Source organism: Aspergillus nidulans, chromosome III, assembly GCF_000011425.1.
Source record: "Aspergillus nidulans FGSC A4 chromosome III".
Classification (NCBI taxonomy): domain Eukaryota; kingdom Fungi; phylum Ascomycota; class Eurotiomycetes; order Eurotiales; family Aspergillaceae; genus Aspergillus; species Aspergillus nidulans.
The window spans coordinates 1,417,951-1,443,032 of NC_066259.1; the positions used below are offsets into that span (position 1 = coordinate 1,417,951).

Consider the following 25,082-nt stretch of genomic DNA (forward strand, 5'->3'; position numbering starts at 1 on the left):
TGTCGCCGTGGCAACGAATGGACAGTATGCGGAAGAAGCAAACGCCGCTACCGGACCTAGTGTTGACCGTATCTTCTCACCACACATGAGACAATTTTTGGAAATGAACAAGCAGTCTCAATCTAGGCTAGATCGATCGCTCTATCCGAATGAGAATGATGCGTGAAATGTGTCGAGTCTCGAAGCGGCGCGAGGACCAAGACATGAGATGGCCATGCACGCATGGAAGCATTATGTTCATTCAGCTCCAGAGGATATGGAAGTTGTGGAGCTCAAAGAATGACTATCGATTATTTCGAAATGATGGATCTGACGTACTGAGTCTAGGAAAAGCGTGCGGAAGTACCGCGTTGAGAATATATCTCGAGAAGTTGCTATGTGCATTCCCAGCAACGCTCACGTTTTCGCTACTCAGGAAGCCCTCATCACCTGCACTGTATTTGTCGTTCTCCGCGCATGCCTAGTCCTTAAAGACGATTCTAGGCCCTCATCTACCCCCCGGCGGCTCTTACGGTTCAGGTCTTATGCTCCTAGGTTGCTCAGAGACTGCCGCAGGCGATATACAGCGTGGTACGGCGTGTTCGACATTGGAACCATTGCTCTTGAACTAATCGAGAGCGGTCGGCCAACGTGGATATAACTAATCGGCCGGGACACTCGAATATTCTTCACTTGAGCTGATGAGGAGAGTCCTGCTTTTTCGGAGGACTACGGGTCGATCTCTTCAAGATAGCTCCCGTTCTATACAACTGCGGTAACGCATATTGTCCGCCTCTCCCGGGCTCTATTTTCGAAGGGACGTTTTCCGGGCCGTGCGAAGCACTAGTGTTGGGTTTGACCTGATTGAAACAGAATTCTAGTTCCTAGAGCTCACTGCGCTATCAGCCCCAGAATAAAGGCCTTTCCAAGTAGTCGAACGTCCCTTAAACTCCGGTCCGTTGAAAAACCTGGGAGACGGCAGTGAAACTCAACGCGACAAGATATCTCCAAATGAGCACGAAATTCTCGGAAATCGAGATCAACGGCCGTGTCGCAAGAACCTAGCTCGGTAGACAGCAGATGTGGCTGAGTGGGACCAGTGGTTACTACTTTCAGGCTGGTCATTCGACACCGCCGCCGCAATGGACTGGTCCAACAGCAAACTTTCCTTCAGCAGCTCAAAAAGCTACCGGGATCGTCTCCCCTTTCCGATTTGGCAAGCTCGTTCTTATGTACGGCTATAATGGTCTGCGAAGTTTTCTCATGAGCTTGGTGAGAAAGTACAGCTGTGGTTGGAGGAGGTTCGGCGATTACTCCCGGAATAGATGCCGCTACTTTGAACGGAGGAACAGTCGTATGCTTTATTTGCAGATTCTATACTTGGAAGACCCAAAAGCATGAGATCCTTGCAAAACAGGTACAATTGATTATGCGTGAGGCTGCAAACTAGTGCCTTAACGGGATGGAATCCGGGGCAAGTGCGTGAAATTAAATGAGCAGCAACACAAAAATAATGCAGACCATATGATTCGCGAAGTGGTCCGGGCATTGATGTGGTTATCGATGATGCGTATCTTCTGCTTCAATTCTTGAAGTCTTACTACTAGGGCGGATGATCAGCATCACCTAAACCCGAAGCAGAGGCAGTTTGCGAAAGCTTCGACTGCCCCGTCGTCCCCAGGTAGATCAGCGGGTGCGTACGAGGAACTGCACTGCCAAGAGTTTGGTTCAAAAGTGATAGCGAGATTCTCGATGATGACGAGACAAAGATGCCTGCTGTGGAAGGCTGCGTCAGCTGCAGGTTATGAGGCGGTACTGACTCCGATGAGCCCCTGAAGAAAACAAGCGCTTGCGTCGACTATCCGGACCCTTGACTATTTAGCTTGACATTCTCTCACATATCAATAAACCAGTTGACTTACAGCTGCTTTGTACGTGAGTCTGAACAAATCCACGGGGGGCCTAATCACCCTGTTACCGGCGCTCTTCGCCGCAGCCCTGGCTACAAACGTCTCCTCGAGCTGTGACCCCAGCACACTCAACAGTACATCCTACCTTTGCCCAATAACAACTCCAAACACCACGCTCTTCTCCATCGCCACAGCCACAAACCGCGGCGTCTGCGACATCGGGCGACAGAACCTCATGGCCGACGTTACCATCATCCCAAACGTTGGCGAACAAATCATCATCCCACCTGAAACCTGCCATACAGACAACGACAGCTGCCTCCTTCCCAACACCACGAGGACAAGAACCTGCGTCAGCGGTGGCCCTCGGAACTACTACACCGTCAACGGCGACACATACGAAATCATCGCGAGAAGGCTGAATATCACAACCGAGTCTCTCACGGCCGCGGCATTAGGTGATGAGACCACTGGACCGAATGACCGTCTATCGCCGGGCAAGTTCATCAAAGTCCCTCTGTGCGAGCCCAGTCAGTGTGCTATCCAGCCGTATATGTTCACCTGGGGCGTGTACAAGGATCTGGCAGAAGAGTTCGGGACGACCGTCGGACAGATTATAATGCTGAGCCCGACCTATAATTATAGCAGTCTTGCTTTCCTGCCTGGCGGCAGTTTTCCGCCCACAGTGTGCTCGTGAACTGTACGGAATTGTCGAGGAATATCACGGTTCTGTCCTGAAGCTGGCTGTTTGCATACAAGTATTGGTATAGTGCGCTGATAATTGGATACTGGATCGGTGGCAGGGTCTAGATGCCAATATGTCTGTTTGTAAGGTAATTGAGATATATATATTATTTGTTACTCATATGCTACTGAGTTAGGGCTATTCTCATTTCCGGATCTTGGCAAGACTTCTAAAGTTATAGCAGACTGCATCACTAAACAAACTTTCACCTCACTAAATCGCCATCGAAATAAGGATCCCCTCTAAAAAAACGTTGCACTCGGCATGTTTAGTAAATCCAGACAAACATATCAGGAGACCAGACCAACATCGTCCGCCTCGAAGCTGCCGAAGCGACTCTCATAATGAGCCATGACAAGCAATCAAACAATTCTCAAGACTCGCTAGCATTAGTTGGCATGAAGTAGTCGCTAATACAAAGCCATCCTGTGAGAATCGAACAGATTTTTCGCATGAGAAATGGACGGACCACTCACAAAGCGTATTGAGAAACCCTGAAGAGCAGTTCAGAGGGATAAGCTGTCCGCTATCTTGATCTTTGTCCGCTTGCACAAGGGTGCCACTCACGAGAAATGGTACGAGGATTGCTTGACATATGGCAATTCATGTGGTGGTGAAGGAGTGCCATATGGCGTAAGATAAAACGCCATGGACTCGAAATCGCGGGTCTTCGACGAGGCGAGCAAGGCAAGAGATCTCAATTGCATAGTCTGTAAACGGATTTTCCCCGGTGGCCGCTCATTCGAACTCCCTGAGGCCCTCGCCGAAGCCGCGTTTCTCGGGCCGATTTTCAAGATATCCAAGCCCAGTGCACAATACTGCACTGCGGCATCCTCCCTGCTTTGTCGGAGCCATAGACCTAACCACGGACATTCCCCAAATATCAAGTAGACAAGGCGAAAGTAGACAAGACGAAAGTAGAAGATGCCGCAGAAGGATATGCTGGCCTTGGCGGTATGCCTAGAATTCAGCATGAAAGAATCCTGCCATTAGTCTCTAATGCATTCAGATTCCATGCTGCAAACAACTTCGTCATCACAAGGTCCGCGCTCGACCCATCCAAATCTCACTGGTCAGTTTGTGCCGGTTGGAGACTAGGGCTAGGCTATCGCCCTGTCAGAACGGGCCGTGTCGGGCCGTGCACCCACTATACTAACGGTCGTTTCATATTGATTGCAGGTCAGTATATTTCTTCAGAGCGAGCTGGTTCGCGCCTCTGGGCGGGGAACTCGTATTTGGCTAAATGCTGCAGCCACGACTGTACTCTGAGTAGACCCTTGGCTCCTGTACGCGCCCACTTAAGAGCTGTCACCCTCCATGAGCCCCAGTCCCAGAGTCTCCTATCTTCACTGCACAGCTAACGGGAAGCTGGTCAATCACATAATGGATCTGATCGTACCTAATTACTTCAAATACGTTAACATTGATACATTGCTGTTGTTCCCTTTGGCACTTCTTGTCTCCCTCGCATACTGCATCATGTGGATCACTTACACACGGTGGTTCCACCCCCTCGCGCAATTCCCTGGCCCATTCTGGGCCTCTGTCTCGCGGATCTGGACGGTGTTGCATGTGCTTCCCGGCAATGCTGAGAAGACGCAGAGGAAGCTGCATGAGAAATATGGTCTGGGATTCGACCGACTCGGTATTCCGCTCTCGTTCGTTATGTGCTTATGCTCTACCGGATAGGACCCATTGTCCGCATTGCTCCCGATGAACTTATCACCAGCGACCCAGCCGCAGTGAAGACGCTCTATGGGGTCAAGTCCGGGACCCTCAAGGTATGCTGTTCTATCGGATGTACGGTATGGTTCGATATCTGAACGGACACAGACCGACTTCTACCTCGCGTTCAGGCCACCGTGGGGTAAGTCAGCGTCTAGACCTCATCACTTGACGCTGCTGAAGTAGGAATCTCGCTACGTCCAGCCCGGTTCCCAGACCATTTCTCTGCCATCGGCGGGAAACAGCACGCGGATCGCCGGCGCATCGTCAGCGCCGTCTACTCGATGTCCAGCATCCTCCAGTCGGAACAGTACGTCGACGCCTGCATCGACCTCTGGGAGGAAAAGCTCGGCGAGATGGCAGACCGCAAAGAGTCATTTGACTTGTGGCTCTGGACAAGAATGTACTCCAATCCTAGCACCCGTGCCCTAACCGGCCCTATCCTAGTATGGTATGAGAGCGACAGCGATCGTCTTGCTAACACTGCACCCGGTCCAGGTACGCGTACGACGTGATCGGCGAGCTCTTCTTCAGCAAGATGTTCGGCTTCCTAGAAGCAGGCGGCGACCATCTCGGCTACATCGCCGCCACAGACGATCTGATCCCCGTGCAGTTCCTGGCGGGCATCATGCCCACCTACGTGCGGCCCCTATTCTTGCTGACGGGGTTCCTCCTCCCTAAGGTGCGAGGTGCGCTGACGGCGCTGGCGAGCCTGACGGAGGCGACCAACGCCACGATCAAGAGACGGCTCTTCGCGCTGAGCGAGTTGGACTCCAACACCAAGCCGCAGCGGGCAGATATCCTTGGGAAGCTGCTTGACATTTCGCACAAGAACGGCAAGGCGCTCAACTTTGAGCTGGCCGATATCAAGATGGAATCTTTCAGTGGGTTGTATGTTTCACTTTCATCCTTTTGGTAACTTAGGTTTTGGTCTATACTAGGGATTTAAGACTATGGGCTATGGATTATGATACTAAGATACGGCGACAGCTTCGCCGGAAGCGAGACGACAGCCCTGACTCTGTCCGGCATCCTCTACAACATCTTCCGCAATCGAGCCGTCTACGAAAAACTCACTTCTGAGATCGACGCTGCGATTACGAGCCACCAGCTGAGCCGGCCGCACATCACATACACCGAGGCTACTAGGCTCCCCTATCTGGGGGCCTGCATTAAGGAGGGGATCCGAATGCACCCGATCACCGGGGTCTCATTCCCCCGCCACGCCCCATCTTGCGGATGCGAGGTTGGCGGGTACTGGATCCCCGGGAATACACGCGTAGGTGTGAACCCAGCAGTCATTCATTTCGACAAGTCCGTCTTTGGGGAGGACGCGGGTATATTCCGGCCGGAAAGGTGGATAGAGGCCGGCGCGAACGTGGCTAATATGGATTGTCATATAATGCAGTTTGGCATGGGAGCGAGGGTTTGCCTGGGGAAGAATGTGAGTGCAGTTTGGCTGTATTGATTCTTTTGCTCTCTTTCTCCATATTGTGTTGCGTGTTCAGTTTCGTTGCTTTTTCGTTTCTTTTTCGTTGCTTTTTTTTGTTGCGGCTGTCAAGTCAGTGCTGACTGACGGGGTAGATCTCCATGTGCGAGATCTACAAAGCTATTCCGCAGCTACTGCATTCATTTACCTTTGAAATGGGTGCTGAGGAGCCCGTGAAGACGACTTCGTATTGGTTCCATAAACCGGTTGCCATCCACGTGAAGGTTCGGCGCCGTTGAGCCCTAGCGCTTGTGCGTAGCAGTACCGCCCAGGTGGGAGCCTGCGTCCCGGCCTGTCTAGGACTCTTGAGTGGATCCTGCACAGGCACGGTTCGGGTCTGGGCCTGAATACGAGGTTTACGGGGGCGGAGGCGGAGTTCATTCGGAGCGATCATAATACTGCTTGATAAAGGGGGAGGGAGAGTGATTAAATGATTGAGTGATTGAATGACTAGATGATTGAGTGACTGCGCAAGTGACTGAGCTCTGGGAGAGAGATTGAATGGGCGAGAGGGTGAGAAAGGAGCAAGGAAGAGGGACTGATATGAGAATGAGGTCGGCTCACTTGGACAATAACGCGATAATGAACAATGACATTCTCTCTGTTTGTCTGGACCCTGAATGGACCTTTCCTAATCCGTATTGGTCTAGCCCACATCAAGTAAACATTATTGATGCAGGAGCAGGGGGTACGGTAAACAGCCACTTATTACGGAGTACGGAAGGAGCGATTGCTCGCTACATTGACTCCTATCAGCCCCTTCATCGTCAGCTGCTGGCCATCAGTCAGCTACCGCTCATCAGTCAGCCCTTGCCCTTGCCCAGTGTTCCATAGACAGCTGGCTCAGTAGAGCCGCCAAAGATATGGCACCTCGTTTGTTTCATTGCGTCTGGACCAGTCCGGGGATTACGGCATCTGCCAATCTACTCAGAGTACAGGAGAACGGTCACGAAAGTATTACAGCAACCGTGATTGGTCGAATTCATGAACTGCCTTGATCTTCACTCCCAAAGCGTGATCAGTTCCCATGTTTCCGAAAACCCGGATGATAGCCTTCGGCCTCCGCTTAGCGTCCGCGCGCCAAGCAGCAGGAGGATTAGGATATCCGAACTTTCGGGAAGGCTCTTTGTTTTTTCCGATAGTATTGTCTTCGCGCGATAGTTTCGAATTCCAGGTTCCAGCCAAAATTGAGTTGGGCCATGGGTGGCAAAACTAAATGGTTGGTGCAGGTACCACGCTCGAGCTGCTAGCCTTCGCCGAGCCCCAGCGGCAGCTGCAGTCGTTCGTCCACAGACGGAACACCCGATGAGTTGCGGTGCATCGAGGTCTGTGGCTGTAAAACTCGCAGGGGTGATCAAGGATTGACACCAGCGGGATGACTTGATTTTAATTTTATTTTACTCTATTCTGTTCTATTCTATTTTTCTGCCTATGCTTCAATGTTACGTACTCCAAACCGAATAGGGAATAGAAAAATATCGAAAATTGGCCTTAACCCCACCACGGCAGGGATTAGAATCCTTTTGCGGACGAATCCGACTTGAAAAAATCCTAAGCACTCACTAAGACGTACGACAATATACCGGATCGGGCACTAGTGTCGCTCCTGCTGTTTTTAGACTTCTCGACGGTGCGCCCAAAGAGGAAAGGCTGGTAAACCACTTGAAACGAATTCTGTCTTGCCCTTGCCCCGGTCCCCGAGAGAAAACCGAGGGTCTTGGCCGTGCCTTGCAGCTTCCACTGCTCAATACCGGCTTGTCTCTGCGTTTGCTCAGATCCTAGATGACGCTGGAGGAAAACCGGCCCGGTACTGACATTGAGATATCTCCACCGGTCCATCTGTCATGATTACCGGTTCCGCCAGCTGTCAGTGTCAAAAATGTCAGATCAGTTCACCCGAGGGTCACCGCTGCCACCCTGGTGGCTGACAACCAGCACGGTTGGACTCCACAGTGGGGATAGAATGGAGAACTTTAATTGCGATGGGCAACTTTCTTCAGCGTTACACAGATCGGAACCCAGAATCCGCGTGCCCCTGTGATCCGCTACACTATCCAAGTCTAGAAGCTCCAGTGGTCTCCACTGGACTGGTTACTGAACGGTCCACTGAACGGGTCCATTGAGCTGTTCCATTGAACCGGTCCACTGTGAGTCTGTGAACGCTGCGAGGCTGAGCATAAGAACGTTCTACAGCAGTATTCTCCGTCTTCTTCGCCAAGGCAGGCTCTCCACTATGCTCAGGAGACGGTAGATTCTGCGATGCATACGCTTCTTATACTGCACTGTCGCGTGGCCCCCTGCGCAGCCGCGTCGAGTCATTCATCTGTCTGCACAGATGTCGAGTCAGTACGCTGAGAGTTTCACCCTGCTAGGGCTGGGCCTCGTCTTCATCATCGTCCGGGTCTGTGTACGCTGGACGCAGGTTGGGCCGTCAAATTTCCAGCTCGACGACTTTTTGATGCCTCTGGCTGGGGTACGTTCCCTTGTCGTCATCCCCATGCGTCTGCTCACAGTTTTTGATGCTCTAGATAGTCTTCACCATCGAAGTCACGCTCGCGTATCTGGTCGGATCCAAGTATGACGGTCTCACGAACAGTTACATGACCGACGAACAGCGCGCGGCCCTTGACCCCAACTCCAGGGAGTACTACAACCGGATCATGGGGTCGAAGATCCAGGTTGCCGGGTGGTCGCTGTACGTGATGGTATTGTGGCTGATCAAGGGCGCGCTGGCGGTTTTCTATTCACGATTAACGTACGTCGCTTGTCTCCATTCTCTGTTTTGCTGGAGCTGAAAGAAAACGTTTTGTTTTTGAAAGGAAAACTGGATTGATACTGAGATGCTGAGATCTGCTACAGAACGGGTCTAAGCCACCTCCCGTCTCGTGTGCGCTTTGCATATGTCCTCCTCGCCGTGACATATCTCGCTGTGGCCTTGACGCTCATATTGAGCTGCCAGCCTATGCGGCGGTTTTGGCAGATTAACCCGGATCCTGGCAGTGCGTCCCCTGCTCGCTCTTTTCTTCGATATAGCGCAGCCTTTAACATGATCCCGCCGCAGATTTATGCCAACCCACCCGCTCAATGGCCTACGTCCTCGTCGTCATGATTCCCAATGTCCTGACAGACCTCTACCTCATGTCCATTCCACTTCCTCTCCTCTGGGCAGTGAAGATCGGCATTCGACGCAAAATCACCCTGATGGGTCTCTTCAGCGGTGCCATCTTCATTGGCGTTGCCGGGATTATCCGCGCGGTGATCATCATAACTGTACGTTTCCCTAGGCCCAGCCATCTGGCCTTCAATCGTCTGCAGGAAGAAAGGAAAGGGACGAGAAAATTTCAGATATGGATACCGGTTGCTAATGAAATTAACGACAGGCCGGTCCCAACGGCGCAATTGAAGGAAGTAAATGGGCCTGCCGCGAAAGTTTCGTCAGTATCGTCGTCTCGAACCTGCCAATCTTACAGCCGCTTATCCGCCGCTGCGCGAGCAAGATCGGTCTAAGCGGATTGTTCAGTAATAGCGGCGGTAAGGAGAGCAGCTACAAGTACGGAGGCGGCCGGGGGAAAGGGACATCGAGACGCCGCGAGGGCGATTATCCGTTGACTTCTGTTACCGGCACGGGGGGCGGGACGGTAACGGGGACAGGAACTGGGCTAGGGAAGGCCAAGTCCGAGAGGAAGCGGGATCGTCTGCGGTTTGGCAGTGTGCATCAGACGGAGACGGCGGAGAGTGACGAGGAGGTTCTTGTTGGTGGTGGCGGGAGGAAGAATAAGGGGCAGATCACGGTCACGCATGAGACCGTCATTGAGAGGGAGGAAGAGAGTCCGACTGGCAGTGGAGAGGGAGACAGAGCTGGATTCGCGCATAGCCTTGGGCAGACGTCCCTTTCGGGCCTTGGTGGAAATACCTGGGACAGCAAGGGCGCAAGAGGGCCACAGGCTTGAGATAGCGTAACGCAATATTTCCTATTTCGTATTCATGTACATATACTGACTACCCAGACTATCTTTAATATTTTCCTAATATGAATCTATCCGACCTTCCACTGCGAGCCGACTTGAACTGACCACTCATCTGCCCATTGCCGCAGTGGATTAAGGGCCAGATATACCAGACTATACCTGTATATCTAGACGCTGCTACTATGGAATAATCGACTAGAAATCTGGCTCATCACCGGGCCTGCCCAAGAGACTGACGTACGAAATATGAGGCATCACTGAGATCAGTTTCTCGTCAGTTTGAGCTGCCAGGTGTTGTTGGACGAGGGGACCTGTGGACGGGAATAAACAGAGCTGTGAGCTTGATCTTTGTAGAGCAGCTTGCGCAGTTTGCGCGCAGGCAGAATTGCAGGATCAAAGAGGTCTATGCCGTCAGAACCATTCTGCAGTCACACCTGGCACTAAGATATCCTTATGAAGTAGTCCAGCATTCGATTACGGTGACAGTCTTCCTGGAGAGAGCAGTTGCACAAGCGCGGCGACTGCTTAACCCTAATGGGTTACGGCAATGGAGGAACCAGCCCAAGACAATGTTAGAGTGAACTGTAAGGTTAACCCTAGAGTATCACCATGAAATCTTCTTCTTGTTCAAGCATATGCTCGAATGCCGCCACGGGACACAATAGCTCGTGCTAGGGTCGTGGCTTAGGGTTTCCAACTGCCAGGCTGCAGTCAGCCACGTACTTTATGTCGGCTACGCCAGATCTTGAAAGTCCAATCGAGCAGATAAGGTTGAAAAAAGATTAGTCCTTCAGTAATCCTCTTGCAGGTTGAAACCAGATGGCATTTCGCGTCATTGTTGATCAGGGACATTTTCCTACATTACAGGGAATCATTCTGTACGCAACATTCCCAAAGCCAATACTCAAATGGCCCAATCCAGACACCTCAACAAAGATATCTAACTGTGGAAGCCAAGTGCTGGCGTTTCTTTGTGGCGTGTTTGTGTGGCATAGACGCTGGAATTCGTGCGGGATAGATTAGATTTAGACTCTAAAAAGAGGATTCTTGGGAAACCACCACTTTGCCCAATATTTTTCTCGGAATAAACTAAATTGCGGTCCTTGTTTGTCTCTGGTCCAGGGCCTTTCAAGCATCCTTTGTCCTTTCACGAAAGACGCTGTCAGGGGAATCGGTTGCCCTAAGAGTTATATTCATAGATCACCAAGATGTATCATAGAATTCTTTACTCTGATCTCACCCCCTCTTCTGCAGTTGAACGATCAATCCTCTTGCCCCCTCCTTTGGCGCAGGATCGAAAAAATCATGTGCCATCTCAATATCCTCCCTCGTCACCCCGCTCAGAGAAATCTCATACCGTCGAAAAAGTACTGCCAGCACCAAGTAAATCTCCGCATACGCCAGGTTCATTCCCAGACACATGCGGCTGCCCTTGCTGAAGGGGACGAAGTGGCGATTCATTGCCTGCACAGTCTCAAAATCTGCCTCGAACCAGCGCTCTGGACGGAATTCCCGCGGCTGAGGGAATACTACTGGATTGTCGTGCATGAAGATCGATGTCATTCCAACTGGTGTTCCTGCTGGGATGGTCACTCCTGAGTATATTAGGGGCTCTTCGGCGATCAGTTGGAGTCTATGCGTGACGCCGTAGGAAATCCGTAGACCTTCCTTTATGCACGCTGACAGGTACGGGAGGCGTTCGAGGTAGGCCGTATCAGACATGGACAGAATATCCATATTTTCTAGAGCACCGTCGACCTCTGCTCGAAGTTTCCGAAAGATGTCGGGATCATTGAGGACGTGGAAGATTATCGTCTTCAATGCATTCCCGGTCGTTAATGTCCCCGCGCCGATGAGCGTCTGCCCTTCGCCCTTGAGTCGGTCCACTGTCTTTTCGTGCTGTGGGAGGGTACTCGAGAGGAGGAAGTCGAAGACGGTCAAAGGGTCAGCTGGCTTGTCAACGGCGGCGGCTCGATCAACAAGCGGTTGAATCTGGGCGCTCATTCTCTATCCATCGTTAGCATCAATCTCCTCTTAATTTTACTGTTAAGGGGAAAAGGTACCTCTTGTATTTGAAACAACAACGCAACCCCCGGCAGCAAAGCCCTAACAAGAGCTTTCGGCGCCCATTTACAAACCACCAAGATCCACGGACACTGCTTTACCAGATGGCCGAGCTCTGACGGAGCGCTTACCATATCAATCCACTCCTTTCCAAAGTTATCTTTCCCAATCAACTCCAGTGACTGTCCGAAACAGTACTCTGTGATGACGTCGGCCGCGAACGCTGTAAGTCCGATCCCCAAGTCCACATCCTGTCTTGTAAAAGCGAACCCATCGAGCCGACTACATAGCCGCGCTAGGGTATGTTGCAGGTGCGGTGTTAGCCGCTGGATAGCGCTCTTTGAGAAGAGAGGGTTCAATGCACTCCTTCTTAGTCTGTGGTGTTCGTGCCGGACGGTTGCAAAGGCAGAGGTGTTGTTCCCGAACATTCGTGCAGCCCAGAGCCATTTATGTCGTCGACGAGTTGGGCCTGTGTACAGCACGGGATAGAAGGAGGGGTCTTGGATGTGGATTTCGAATGGGTTAATGCGGACTAGCGGGCCTATATATACGTTCTTTGTTAGCGGCGGTGAGAATCCAGGTGGCTCTGAACTGTTTGAGACGGTAAAAGAAGGGAGGCAAACCGTATGTCTGATGCATCTTGTCAATTTGTCGAAAATACTGTCCCCGCTGGACGACGTCGTAGTAGAATTCAGGCCAAAACGACAGTGCGGCTAGAGTTGGGCCGGGAATATGGCGAATGGGGCTCAGGAGGAGGCGCGTTGTGGCTAGGTATAGTGTATACAAGAGGGTTAGGACTAGGAGGAGCGCCCATGCTGGGAAAGAGAATACTAGGTCGAGACTCAGCATGTTGCTGTTCTTGTTCTTGGGAGTCTGCCATGCCGCTGGTAAAGCCTGGCTCAGCTTATATGCTTACATCTGGTTAACCGGGGGGATGTGGTGAAGTATGTAAGACGCAGTCTCAAAGACGGTGAGGATATCGTATTGGATCTAGTGGCAGGTTTCTATTCTGCAAGGAGCTATTGAAGTTTCTGCGTCTCATTGCATCAGGTTCACAGCGAATGCAAAATGTAAGGAGACAACCCCAAAGCCTGTCTAGGTAAGACATGAAGGGTGTACATACATGGCATGACACAATCAATGCATCCAACATCGTCTAATACCAATATTCATCGATGTACATGGCGAGATTAAACCAAATTCCAACATAACCAATTCCTTCCAGGTCAGATCAAATGATTTCACACACCATGCGCTCAACAACATCATTCAGGTCCTTCGCGATTTCATCGGCAGCAGAATGCTCGACAACACCGTCAGCATACTCAACTGTCCAACCCGTGACCTTTCCGGCATGCACATTCACCGCAAAAACGAGATCATAGTCCCATGGATCACTAAACCCTTGCAGGATCCACTTCCACTCACCAGAGTCCGAGACCAAGTCCAGACTGTCGGAGCCACTGTTGCGGATGTTCACCAGCGTGGAGTACTTTTGCAGTGCAGTAGCCTTGCTCGGAAGCTCAAGACTTGACCCGTCTTGAGTCGACTGGGACAGAGACTGGAACGTGCACTGCGCGTGCAAGCCCCGGGCAATGTTTTTGAGCGATACGCCCTCCTTCACATGGGTTTCAAGAGTTGGGAGACGGATGTAGGGGCCAACAGCACTTTCAATACCCGGAATGTTGGCGGAGCGGTCGGAGAGCACATAGTCAAACGCTACGGCTTGGCTCGAAGTGCTGTCGACCCTCTGGTTGTGGGCGACAAAGTGTTTAGCTAGCACGATGCTCCAAGCGGTCATGAAGAAACTTGAGATGGTAATTTCGTTCTTCTTGCACGCTTCGGGGACTTTCGAAAGAACATGGGTTGGTTGAAAAGGAAGGGTGACAACGCGGCCAGCACGATGTAGCTCTTCCTTCCTGGCTGAAGGGGTAGAGGACTGGGCCAGACGGATGTATTCCCAGAAGGGAGGAAAGTCCAGGGGACGATGGGCCAGCTTTCCATCGTACGCATCGAGAAGGTCTTGCACGACGATTGAGCGAGACGCAGCGTCTATAATGGTATGACTAAATTCCAATTCGCATACGACTGACCCATTGTCTTTTTCACGGAGAACCATGCGATGGGGAGGGGAAAGATCATCGTCACGGCAGAGGGAGCCGCTGGTCTGAATGCCTTTGCGGATGATAGAAATGGCTGGCTTAACCTCATGCAAGACAATGGCGACAAACCGTTCCTCCTCACTGCTGTACCTGAACACAGTTCGTAGAGTAGTGTGGCGGTGAACAACCTGGTTCCATGCGTGGGACAGACGGTCTATATCGACAGGTTCTGACTGAGTAGTGGTCTTCTCGATGGTCCAATCTCCCTGCACGCGGTAGAACCATGGTTCCTGGGACTGACGCCAGAGCATATGCTGCTGAATCGATGAAGGGGTGTAAACGATCTCGACATCGCGCTCAATGCAAACACCATTTACCTCGAGCGAACGAACAACGTCTGCGGGACAGACAAGCGGCGACGATAACTTCGCGCTGAGATCTAAGTCCCGCTCAACAGCTGTTTCGAGCAACTCCTGGTAAGTTTTCACCAGTTCCGCAACACGCTCACGGTGCGCAATACCCTTGGGAAAAGTGAAAGAGACAACAAGCTCAGAGCTCGGCATCTCAATAGCAGCACCAATATCGAACAGCGAAAAGCGTTCGCAGTTTGGATGGCCGATCTCAGCGATACGCACATTCTCCGCAAACAACGTTTGACCGGGTGCGCGCTGCACAATGCTACCTGCATAATTGAAGACAAACTCCATTTCCTGATGGCGGGGATCATCTCCGAACACTTTCTGCCCGTTGGGTGAGAGATATCGACAGGCCCAGTATGGATGACCATTAGCAAGAACAGATCGGCGGCGCTCGGATGCTCCAAGTATGGCAGTGGTGGTGTTCAAAAGAGTGTCCTTCGGAAGATGAATAGGGAATGCAGCCGTAAACCAGCCAACCGTCTGCGAGACATCTAAAGAGGCATGCCAAGGCTCGCGACCGTGTCCTTCTATGAATATTGTAGGGGTGTCGCGCTCGGTAAATATTCGTTTAAAGGCGAGAGCAAATGTTGCTAGCATGAGGTCTGTGGGATGAACAGTGGCGGTGGTGAACTTCTCCAACATTTGGGTAGTTTGTGTTGAGGAAAGGCGAAAGTCATGCTGAACAATCTCGCTATACGTGTTTGAGACTGCCTGCACGTTCGACGGCTGCCAGAAACGAAGATTGACTGGGCCCGGCGCGAAGGGAAGAACGGCCTCGGGAATCAGAGTAGAAGCGTATTTTGTCTGCTCACGGCACCACTGCTGGAATGTGAGTGTCGAGCGAGAAATGCCAGAAGGAAGACCATTCTGTGCTGCGGCAAGGGCGTCATGGAGATCCTGCAGAATGACTCGCCATGAGACGAAGTCGACGACCAAGTGGTGAACACAGAGCACGAGTGTCTGCCTCTCACCACTCGACTGCAAATGCGCGTGAAGTAGCGTCCCATCCTCAAGGGCCATGGGCTCACTGCAGAAGTCGCCAAGGGACCCCACAGCCTGACTGTAGATATGACAGCGAGACAGGTGTTTGAGATTCTTTCCAAACGGAACCTGCTGCATCCATTGTCCCATGTGCTTCGTAAATCGAGCGGCCAACATTCGGTGTTTCTGAATAACGTGGTTCAATGCCTCGCGCAGCATATCAGGCTGTATCTTCGTCATAATTTCCACGCAAACACGTTGCTGAAGACCAAGACTGGGATCAGATACCTTATCGAAGTACATCTGCTGAACAGGCGACAGGGGAAAAGGTTCGTCCCTATCATCCTCTATCTTTGAGACCTCTTCTACGGCTGAAGTTTTGGTTGCCATTTCGCCAATCTCTTGAAGTGCACGGCTACCCAGGAGCTCCCGAACGTCGATGTTGATTCCAGCTTCGTGCGCCTGGTGCCGGGCCTCCATGGCCATTATTGAGTCACCGCCGTTACGGATGAAAGATTGATCAAGGCGGAGACTCTGCGGCTCTAATTTGAGGACTTTGAGCCAAATCGCTACCATGCTGTCTGATGGATCTGAGATCAGATTATCAGTGCCATTGGGGTGGAAAATGCGAGTATAAGTTCTTTTGTCCATATCTTCAAGCCAACCACGAACTTGTTTGCGATCGGCCTTTCCGGATGGCATCTGTGGTACGCAGGGAAGCGACAACCATTTCGATGGGATCATCGCTGGAGTAAGAACACTCGAGACATGGCTTAAAAGCAGGCAATAAATGTCTTCAGTTAATCCCTTGGCCCCGCCAAATAATCCATCTTCAGCGTCGGACGAAGAGTCCTCGAAGCGTAGAACAGCGACGAGTTTCTTCTCAAACAGTCCAGAGCGAGGGTACTCGACGACAACACTATGAACTAAATCGCATTGCAAGATAGCGATCTCAATCTCCGCGATATTGATTCGCTGACCGCGGATCTTGACTTCCAGATCCTTGCGGCCGTGGTATATGATGGTCCCAGCGCTATCCATACTCGCCAGGTCACCGGTCCGGTAAACCCGTTCACCGTTTCGCATTCTAACAAAAGAGCTTTCTGTGCGGCTCGGATCGCGAAAATATCCACGGGCTAATATTGCTCCTGAGATAACCAATTCGCCAACTTCATTGTCCGGAAGATGGCGCTCAATATCGTCGGGATCAACGATCCAGAGCTTCCCTCCGACCGCCTGTCCAAGAACATGACCAGCCCCTTTCAGGCCAGTGCGGTTGCTGATAACACAAGCAACGCTAGCCTCAGTAGGTCCATAAACGTTAAAAAGCGTCACACGATTTGACCATTTGTCGTTCACATCCTCGGTAAGAACCTCTCCGCCAGTTTGGAGGATTCGAAGAGAGGGTACTTCGTCGGGATGGAGAGTTCGAGCAGAAGTCGGAGTCAACAGGGCAACCGTAACACGGGCAGATTCCATAAAGTGAGCGATCGAAAACCTGTCATCCTCGGAAGGAACGCAGACACATCCGCCATGGATCAGAGTCGTAAGAATCTCATCAACGCTGACGTCGAAGGTATGTGGGGCGTACTGGAGGACACGGGAGTCCGGACCGAGCCCTAGAACGACGCCACGAGTGATTGCGCTGGTGGAGAGAGCAGAATGCTCAACGACCACTCCTTTCGGTTTCCCAGTACTGCCGGAGGTAAAGATAATATAGGCAGCATTGTTAGGACTTGCGCTTGTATTTGGAAGTAATGCTGTAGTCGAGCCTTCTTTACTGCGAGTGAGATCGGAGTCGATCGCGAGAGAAGGGCAGCCCAAGTCGTCTGCCAATTCGGAAAGAACCGAAGTCGTAATTAGAGCGCAGGGCTCTATCTCGCTAATGAGCTGCTTCAACCTATTTTTAGGGTGGCTGGGATCGAGTGGAACGAATGCAGCCCCGGATTTCAGCACTGCAAGGACGACGACTGGGTACCAAAATGATTTGTTCATTAAGATAGCGACCCGCTGCTCAGGGCGCGCTCCGAAAGTCTTTAGTTGTTCAGCCAACACCGAAGAGAGTTTCGACAGCCCTGCATATGAAAGCGAACCATCATAAGCGCAGATACCCTCCTGGTCGGGTCGCGCGATGGCCTGTTCCTCGATCAAATCATGAATGCATCGATTAACTTTAGGGCAATCGGTTCGTTCCTTGCATAGTCCACCATGGCCCGCATTGTCATCTTCAACGGGCGGCGAAGGTGGGATAGCCGACGCAACTGCTTCCAAAGCCTCTTCCAGATATTGTTCGAAGATCTCGGCAACCTCTCCAGCCTGAGCGGAAGAGAGCGAATCGCGCTTGTAATGAAGGTCAATATGCCATTGATTGGCATTGTAGAGTACTTTGAGACAAATGGCATTCTATTGTACCTATCGCATTAGTCCTGCAATCAAATGAACCGGTTTGAAGAAGCTCACTTACCTGGTTGACCAGAGATCGGACTTCCTCTGGCAGTTCAGTGCCCAATTCTTCCTGCGCTCTTTCTGAATGATGAAATATAACGATAGTCTTTGCCAACAAAGCTCCCGAGAGGGCTGTTCGGGGTGTTGCGGGTGGAGTAATCTGCAAGTTCTTGGTGTCTAACAGTGCTTGAGCAATAAAAGAAGATTCACTCGTGTAAACATCTTTGAGAGTAGGAACCTTGTCAGATTCAGAAGCCTTTTGAATAGTTGCACTCCATGCTTTCCTGACAATGTTGAGTTGGTTGAACAGGGTAAGCTGGAGAAACGGTTTCCACAGGACATCGTTATCACGTAAAATAGTAATCATGCTGAGTCCCTTGTCTATTGACTCCCAGAGCTCAAGCTGAGTAAAGATGTCATGTATTCCAGCACCAGCTGGCTGGATGATGGGTGAGGCCATCACAGTGGTATTTTAAGGACGATGTACAAAGGCACGAATAAAAGACAACAGATTTTATATCTAGACAAACCATAACATAGATAAAGATAGGCTAACTGTAAGAGATGGTGAAAGGGAGAGTAAGAAAAGTTTACAACTAAGAATGTGACGGGGCTTAAGTAGAGAGAAGGTGGCTGTTCTCTCCTGCATGGGGTACTTCAGATGTGTTACTCTCCATTCACTACAAAAATTTTCTCCCTCTGAATGACTTCATGATCAGACTACTAGCCTTTCACTTATTCATTTACCCATTGATGGCTATTCTCTGGCAATCACCTGAAAGCTGTTTGATTGAACCTGATTGATTTGGATCCAATACTGCAGAAGCTCCTTGAAATTGACTTCTACAACCGCCTTTCTCTTTACAGATCAAGTATAAAGGCTCAAACGGAATGTCAGCCAGAGGCCTTCAAGTGAGTTCAGCGCTGTCTAGTCATGCCTGGAACATTTGGGCCATCTAATCATGCCCGAGTCACAAGATTAGGCTGTATCCAAGCCTGCTTTTCTGGAGACAACTGCGACATCGACGTCAATTTCTTGCATCTACAGGGTCAAACCTTGCATTGTTCGCAGTCAGTCAAAGACCGGCCAGCTGCCAGCCTTCTTTCCCTATTTGGCGAAGAGGTCCAAGACACGTGCATGCAAGGGGTCTTCGAGATCATTTGGCGATCAGAGTCTGGCAACGTGAGCTCGTGTAATCATGCTGACATTGAGCTTCCCCAGAATCGTGCTCATCTAAACCTGAATGGTGAACCTGCACTTCAAACTTTTCCCTGCGATGTGCCTAGACAAGTGAAACGAACTGCTCTTCTCGACTGCAGACTTCAAGCCGTATCCTACGCCCCCGGGTCTTGGGTACTCCTTACCGGTGGATGAATCTAAATATCCAGCGATTTTAATACACTCAGGCTCCTTGGCGCTTGTACTATGCTCCCCGCTGCGGCTCCAAACAACTATTGCTGGTTTGGCCTACCGACGGTGACATCAACATATCTACCCACAAGATATTGCTATCGACCAGTGAATTATCGTGAGCAGAAGATCTAAGACAACCCGCCCGAAATGGCTTAGCGGCCATTTGAGAAACGCGATCTAGACTGAAACAAGAGTGACTCTTGCTGCTGAAACTCCACTGCAGCTTGTGCCCAAATATGCATGCTTCTGGATCCAGCCAAGAACAAAAGGAATCTGTTCCTACCGCCAACTAGGCGGTCTGTCCTGTCTCAAACGGCGCGAGAAACCAGATCAATAGTTCTCTGCGTGCTGCGAGGGCTGTGACCGGGGGCCTTAAACACACAGTTGAGCCACCAAGTGCCAAAGACTACACTACCAAAGACCTCCATCGAGTCGCTACAAGACCGAGGCTGTTCATTTCGGATGAAACGCAAAGGCACAGCTGCACTTACCCCGCAGGGAGGTATTGAGAATGACAATACTGGAGGAAGGAGCGGTGGGGAGCTTGAACTAGCCTGAAAGGAAAGGGCGGCCCCCAAGTCTACCTTCAGCCGTACCATCCTTGCAGACTTTGCTGAAGCGGATGAATAGGATACCCGGAACAGGATAGGACTGTGATCGTTGGCTTGAGCAAGACAGGCTCGGCTAAACCTTAGCCTTCGGAATGTGCCATTTCGCTAGTTGTAAACTAGGGAAGCCCTGGCAGGGAATAAGACTGATTCTCACCCTATGGAACACCACTTTGTAGTTACACGGAAGCTTCATCCGCAATTCTACTAAGAATATGCTTATGTAACTACTCGCTCTCCTTAACAAGATGGATCGCACTGCAGATGTTCTCCTTCGTCTGGGTGCTACCTTGGAGCCGTCCTTCCGCGCAGGCGCTATGGCCTTTATCTTTCCCATTCCGGATGAATTACTCCAAATCGCTATCCAAAACGAAGGGAGACTCTATACTGATTGGCATCAGCGATGGCACAACACGTTGTTATTTCATCTACCCAGAGCCTACATATATTACTAAACAGCTAGGCGGGAGGCCAGCCTAATATTAATCAAATGGAGGGCCCTAGCCGCACAGTACATAGATCCAAGGAGAGGAGCAACGAAGATTTGACTATAAGAGGTAGCTTCACTTTCATGATTTGGAGTTCCTGGTCGTGCAAACTCCAGTTGTGGAGATTGAACCGGTCTCCTAAGCAATGCATCTATAATTGTGCACTTGTCCAAGCCCCGTTCATCTGTAGGCCTCAGTGCGCTCTCTATGCCAGGATCCGATCTCTTGCCCTAATCAAACAACATCTAAAACATGTCACTGTACAGATGCTAAGTTCCCAACGAGAACGGGCAGTATCTAAACCGCTGATAAAGAAAACATAAAGAGCTCACAACTCAGCAAATTGAGCTGTCCACTACAACCGAACGAAAGGAAACATAGGCATTGTCACCAATGTCGACAGTACTGGGGTTTGCTCAGAGAGCTTTGCAGAACAAATCCTTTATGAAGCTACGACTAATAACGGCGCACTTGTTAGATCTGTCAATAAAAGATGCTCCGCCAATCTACCTTCTCCGGTCCCTTTTATCCAATTTTTCCTTTGTTCGAAGAGCTTATATATACTCTTCGGGAATCCCCCTACTTCTTGACAACCACCTTCTTCCACAATCGCATTCGAATAGGGTCCAGTTCTCATCATATACGCCTTCGAACTCATCTCTTAGCCGATCTCTTGCACGTTGCCGGAATTGCTGACTTTCGCCATGATGTCGCGCTCGCTCATCTCCCAGGTTCCCCTTTGGGCAGCCAGCGCGTTAGCACATCTACGTCTACTCCTGATTCGATCATCGATGCGGTAGGAAGCCCTATATCCGGTTAGTAAAAACGTATACGTCGCTGGTTTGCCCTGAAGCTATCAAGGTACCGGTGCAACCCCACCAAGAAACTTGGAAAATAGCAAGCGCCTTTGGGATCTTCTCAACTTCCTCTCTGAAGCCCATGGCCTGCTCTGTATTGTCTCCCCTGCAGGTCCCTCTCGCCCAGTTTCTTAGGTAATCTTCTTACATTTCCTACCTGGTTTGTCCTGTACCTCCGTGTTTGCTTCCGTGTCTGCATTCGATGTACTTGCAAAACTACCCATATTTTGACCCTGATTTGTATTTTCTCGCAACTGCACCCTCTTATCGTCTACGTTTTCCCGTTAATTCGATTTCATTTGTATTTCAAGTTGGTTTAGGGCTGTCCAGGTTCCGTTCGGCTGAGAAGCAGCTGAGTTACTACTGTGGTTAGTTGGCAGCAATTGTTTCGAAAATGCGAATTAAGTCATCCTATAGAGTTATTTTGTTTCCACATTTAGTATGCTGCTAATGTAGAGACGTGACGTCTATAAAATAGGCTATATCGCTTCCGGGGAACATAGCGCCTATCAATAGCTGTTTAGGATGATCTAAATGCTAAAGATCAGTTTGGCTAGTGTCAATATACTTCAGTATTGGGTACTATACCATCTAATGTAGCGACAGAGCTTGCTAGCCTTTTGATATTGCCATTGTATCTTCAATCTAATGTGGCCATAATTCCTACCTCTTAATATCAAGCGGGTTCAGACGTATAACCATATCTACCTCGTCAGCGTCTTGGAGAGCGCTGGTTATAATGCGTATGATTATGTTCATGCTGTTCTGCTTCGTCAGTGACTGTTGGTCGCAAAGGGAAAGAGAAAGAAGGAGGGATAGCGTACGCATTATTCATAGTGACTTTCAAAGCATATGCAGAGCCGAATACAGACTGATGCCAAAGTGTTGTTCGGATACTGTCAATTATGGAGGTCGGTCCGAGCGAGACAGCGATTGCATAGATGCCGAAGGAAGCGGCAGTGCCAGCTTTTGTGTTGGCAAAATTGACGAGAACCATGCTAAGGAATATTCCGAGGCCGCAGACGCATACTGAAAAGATTAGTGGGCACTTCTAGTTGGAAGTAGATGCATAACATACAGACGCTCGCTCGATTCCCAAGAAAATCGATGAAGACACCTAGACATGGAAGAAGGAAGAAGCCTTCTCCTGTAAGCAGGAATCTTGTCCCCAGGCTCTTGTAGCCTTATTCAAAGACATACCAGCATACTGTGACAACGAACTGTACCATCCCACCGTGATACTGTCGACATCAAACCTCTTCTCCGCGAGCTCCGTAGCATTCTGACTAAAGACCAGCGCGGTGCTCGTCTGGAAGAGCGAGAATGCCATGACGGCCCAAAACATCCAGGGCAGTTGAAATATCTTTTGGAACTCGAACTTCTTGTTCTTCTCTGTTAGCACTTCCTTCAATGCACTGTCTTGGCGCCCGGTATAGTGCTTGTTGCAGTACCGCGTGAAGAGATAGAAGATGGCTGTCACGGCGTCGGTGAAGAGGTCCATGAAAACAGAGGTCCAGAAGACCCAGGCGAAATTGCCGGTGTTCTGGCCAGCCATATTGGTCATTGCCCCGGGGATATTGAGTGTGATTTACTTTGGCAATAACATTCGCTGTGGATTACCGACGAAGCCACCGACCTACATTGCCAGGAACCATTTCTTCAAATTAATGATGGCAAGTACCTTCCCGATCGCCAACTCAAACCCCAGCGTAGACGCAAACCCATTGCTAGGAGGAAACCACGAGGAAAACATCTTATACTGCGCAACTTGCGTAGCGATATCCCCCAGTGCAAGAATGACCCGGCCGCCGATCATAAAGTTTAAAGAGCGTACAGTCGTCGCGGCTGCGACAAGGATGGATCCGACTGTGTTGACGATGTTTCCGTAGACGATCATTTCTTTAGGAACATAGAAGTTAGGATTAGTTGTAGTAAGTAATCGAGGGTGATGTACCCGCGCCTCCAATTCGATCCGTCACGATCCCGCTAATCAATAAGAGTACAGTGGCCATAAAGTCCTCACTTGCTTCTAGAAGCGAGAATTGCGTGTTAGAGACTTGCATTTGCTGATTGCTTTCAGCTATGCGCGTGATTATTGAAGTACGATAACGTACCTTTTTGATAGTACTCTCCATGGCGCCGGTTACGCCAGAGCTCCAGTGCGAGCCGAAACTAATGCACGAGATGAACAAAACGGCAAAGAGCTTGGCCAGCAAAGGGGGCGGGCCTTTTCCGTCGATAGTAGAGGCATCCGGGCCAGAGTCTGTATCCTGTGACGGGGAGACGACCGGCTCCTCAGTCTTGCAAGGTGGTTTTTCGGCGTTCATGGCAAAGGTTGGATGGATGTTTGGGGGAAAAGAAGTACATGCAGTCTGGAGCGGCGGATATGTTCAGCTTAAGTACCAGGTACTCATTGTTAACAGAAAAGCTTCATCAGATAAGATGACAGACCCCACTTGAGTCTGAGCAGCTCTTGCAAAATCAACGCTTATTGGCTGTCGATTACTGATTGATAAAGATCTCGGAACCTGTCCGAGACTTGTGAGGGCTCAACAAAAGGCCTACACGAATGGCGTATTCGTAGCGAGACCCACGGCTCCAATCACCCAATGCACTAGAACTTGGTACCTTGAATTTTAATAGCTACTCAGTTTCGAGCAAGTGGTCCGGTGCTTGTACGGTGCTTGTATTTTAAGTGTGGACCTGAAACACGTGGCCTGACCTCTTTCTAGGGCTGAAGGTTGAGACGTTGCGTCCCAAGGGCATTTACGACAACTTGAAAATCCATAGTCAAATCGGAGAGCCTGGAGCCGGTGTTTACTAGGAAAGCTTCGTTTGGAATTTCTGGTCTATGTAATAACAAAGTGGGCCGTCCAATCCGGGGCGTGATTGAGTCCTTAAGCACTATCCTATCCAAAGGCCTTCAAAGCGGATTGTTAGAGCTATATTGGTGCAGCTCACCTGGGGGAACTAACCTGATACTTTACCTGAAAAAGCTACATTCCTGAGCATATACGCACAGTGTGCTTGGAAAAGGTTTATGCCTTCCGGCGCTCCCTTGTCTATCCATTCGTTTTCTTTTCGTTTTCCTAGGCTGGACAGTATACATTAGATACATTCGTGGATATGCATGTCTTTGGAGTCGAACTTCTGAATGTGGATGATCCTTGTGGATGATAGGTGTGGAACGAAATATATGGCTGTTTAACGGCAACCATCCATGCATCTTATCGAAGTCTGCAATCTAAACATGACCGTCTTCAGCGCATGTAAAGGAACTTCGTGTGCAAAGTATCCCTAGCTTTGATCTTGCTTAATCAAAGGCGACGAACTCGTCAATGGGGGTGGGATCCGCCATCGGTCTTTGATTGCGTCCTCGCGCATCTCACTGAAAGTGTGGCTCAACACGCAGTCTCCAGCTGCAAAAATGGCAAGAAATGAAATCATGTACAAATCATATGTTTTTTTTCTTGAAATGATAGCCACATTTATTAGCTCTAGGCCTGCTATAATTGTCAGTGCCCATAGACAAATATTCTCTTAGTACTGAAAGTCTCTCTCGCAACAGGGCAAATCTTTGAGCTCGTCAGTAGCTACATGAGAAAATGAAGATAAAATGCGTTAACTGCTAAGTTGACTATCGTCCAACTACGGATAACTATAAGGACTACATAGGATAGATGGCTCTGTTGTGCGGTTCACGTGCGTGGCTGCCGAGTAGATATTGACCACTAAACAATCTGAGCCCAAAGCATAAACTTACATCATTTTTCAGACAACTGAGGTCACTGAGAGATTTCCAAAGAAGCCGACAGAATTAATAACTTGCTTCTGTGCTCATCTCAAGTCGGGCAGTATCCTGGGAGTAGCAACAGTGTCTCTGAGAGG

The 25,082-nt window shown here is 50.1% G+C and overlaps 6 protein-coding genes across 6 annotated transcripts, besides 1 other annotated feature; 3 read left to right on the plus strand and 3 right to left on the minus strand.

Annotated features, from left to right (window-relative positions):
- Window positions 1-25,082: part of a sequence feature (contig 1.79 190..209053(-1)) that runs on past both edges of the window.
- Window positions 1,749-2,586, plus strand: ANIA_04644 (uncharacterized protein; the record flags this gene model as incomplete). The annotated part of the gene is made up of 3 exons (XM_657156.1): window positions 1,749-1,769; window positions 1,904-1,914; window positions 2,025-2,586. The coding sequence occupies 3 exons, from the start codon at window positions 1,749-1,751 to the stop codon at window positions 2,584-2,586; spliced, it is 594 nt and encodes a 197-aa protein (XP_662248.1).
- ANIA_04643 (protein CYP675A1) lies at window positions 4,018-6,087 on the plus strand (the record flags this gene model as incomplete). Its single annotated transcript, XM_050611675.1, has 7 exons — window positions 4,018-4,258; window positions 4,324-4,415; window positions 4,468-4,501; window positions 4,564-4,762; window positions 4,858-5,250; window positions 5,350-5,803; window positions 5,944-6,087. The coding sequence occupies 7 exons, from the start codon at window positions 4,018-4,020 to the stop codon at window positions 6,085-6,087; spliced, it is 1,557 nt and encodes a 518-aa protein (XP_050467677.1).
- ANIA_04642 (uncharacterized protein) lies at window positions 8,184-9,872 on the plus strand (the record flags this gene model as incomplete). The annotated part of the gene is made up of 5 exons (XM_657154.2): window positions 8,184-8,321; window positions 8,377-8,603; window positions 8,708-8,847; window positions 8,910-9,118; window positions 9,229-9,872. 5 exons carry the CDS (start codon window positions 8,184-8,186, stop codon window positions 9,796-9,798), a joined length of 1,284 nt encoding a protein of 427 aa, XP_662246.1. The 3' UTR covers window positions 9,799-9,872.
- ANIA_10573 (cytochrome P450) lies at window positions 11,042-12,736 on the minus strand. The gene is made up of 3 exons (XM_050611676.1): window positions 12,504-12,736; window positions 11,880-12,421; window positions 11,042-11,823 (listed from the first exon to the last, which is right to left on the minus strand). The coding sequence occupies exons 1-3, from the start codon at window positions 12,727-12,729 to the stop codon at window positions 11,053-11,055; spliced, it is 1,539 nt and encodes a 512-aa protein (XP_050467678.1). The 5' UTR covers window positions 12,730-12,736; the 3' UTR covers window positions 11,042-11,052.
- ivoA (uncharacterized protein) lies at window positions 13,112-18,287 on the minus strand (the record flags this gene model as incomplete). The annotated part of the gene is made up of 2 exons (XM_050611677.1): window positions 13,112-17,785; window positions 17,847-18,287. The coding sequence occupies 2 exons, from the start codon at window positions 18,285-18,287 to the stop codon at window positions 13,112-13,114; spliced, it is 5,115 nt and encodes a 1,704-aa protein (XP_050467679.1).
- Window positions 21,907-23,521, minus strand: ANIA_04640 (putative MFS transporter; the record flags this gene model as incomplete). The annotated part of the gene is made up of 6 exons (XM_657152.1): window positions 21,907-22,223; window positions 22,273-22,311; window positions 22,395-22,737; window positions 22,876-23,093; window positions 23,149-23,260; window positions 23,309-23,521. 6 exons carry the CDS (start codon window positions 23,519-23,521, stop codon window positions 21,907-21,909), a joined length of 1,242 nt encoding a protein of 413 aa, XP_662244.1.

Bases quoted from the DNA above. Each gene is read 5' to 3' on its own strand.
- ANIA_10573 (XM_050611676.1), bottom strand. From the start codon at position 12,729: ATGCTGAGTCTCGACCTAGTATTCTCTTTCCCAGCATGGGCGCTCCTC. The intron at 12,422-12,503 runs GTTTGCCTCCCT...ACGTATATATAG, and splicing joins CAAGATGCATCAGACATACG to GCCCGCTAGTCCGCATTAAC. The intron at 11,824-11,879 runs GTACCTTTTCCC...AACGATGGATAG, and splicing joins TGTTGTTTCAAATACAAGAG to AGAATGAGCGCCCAGATTCA.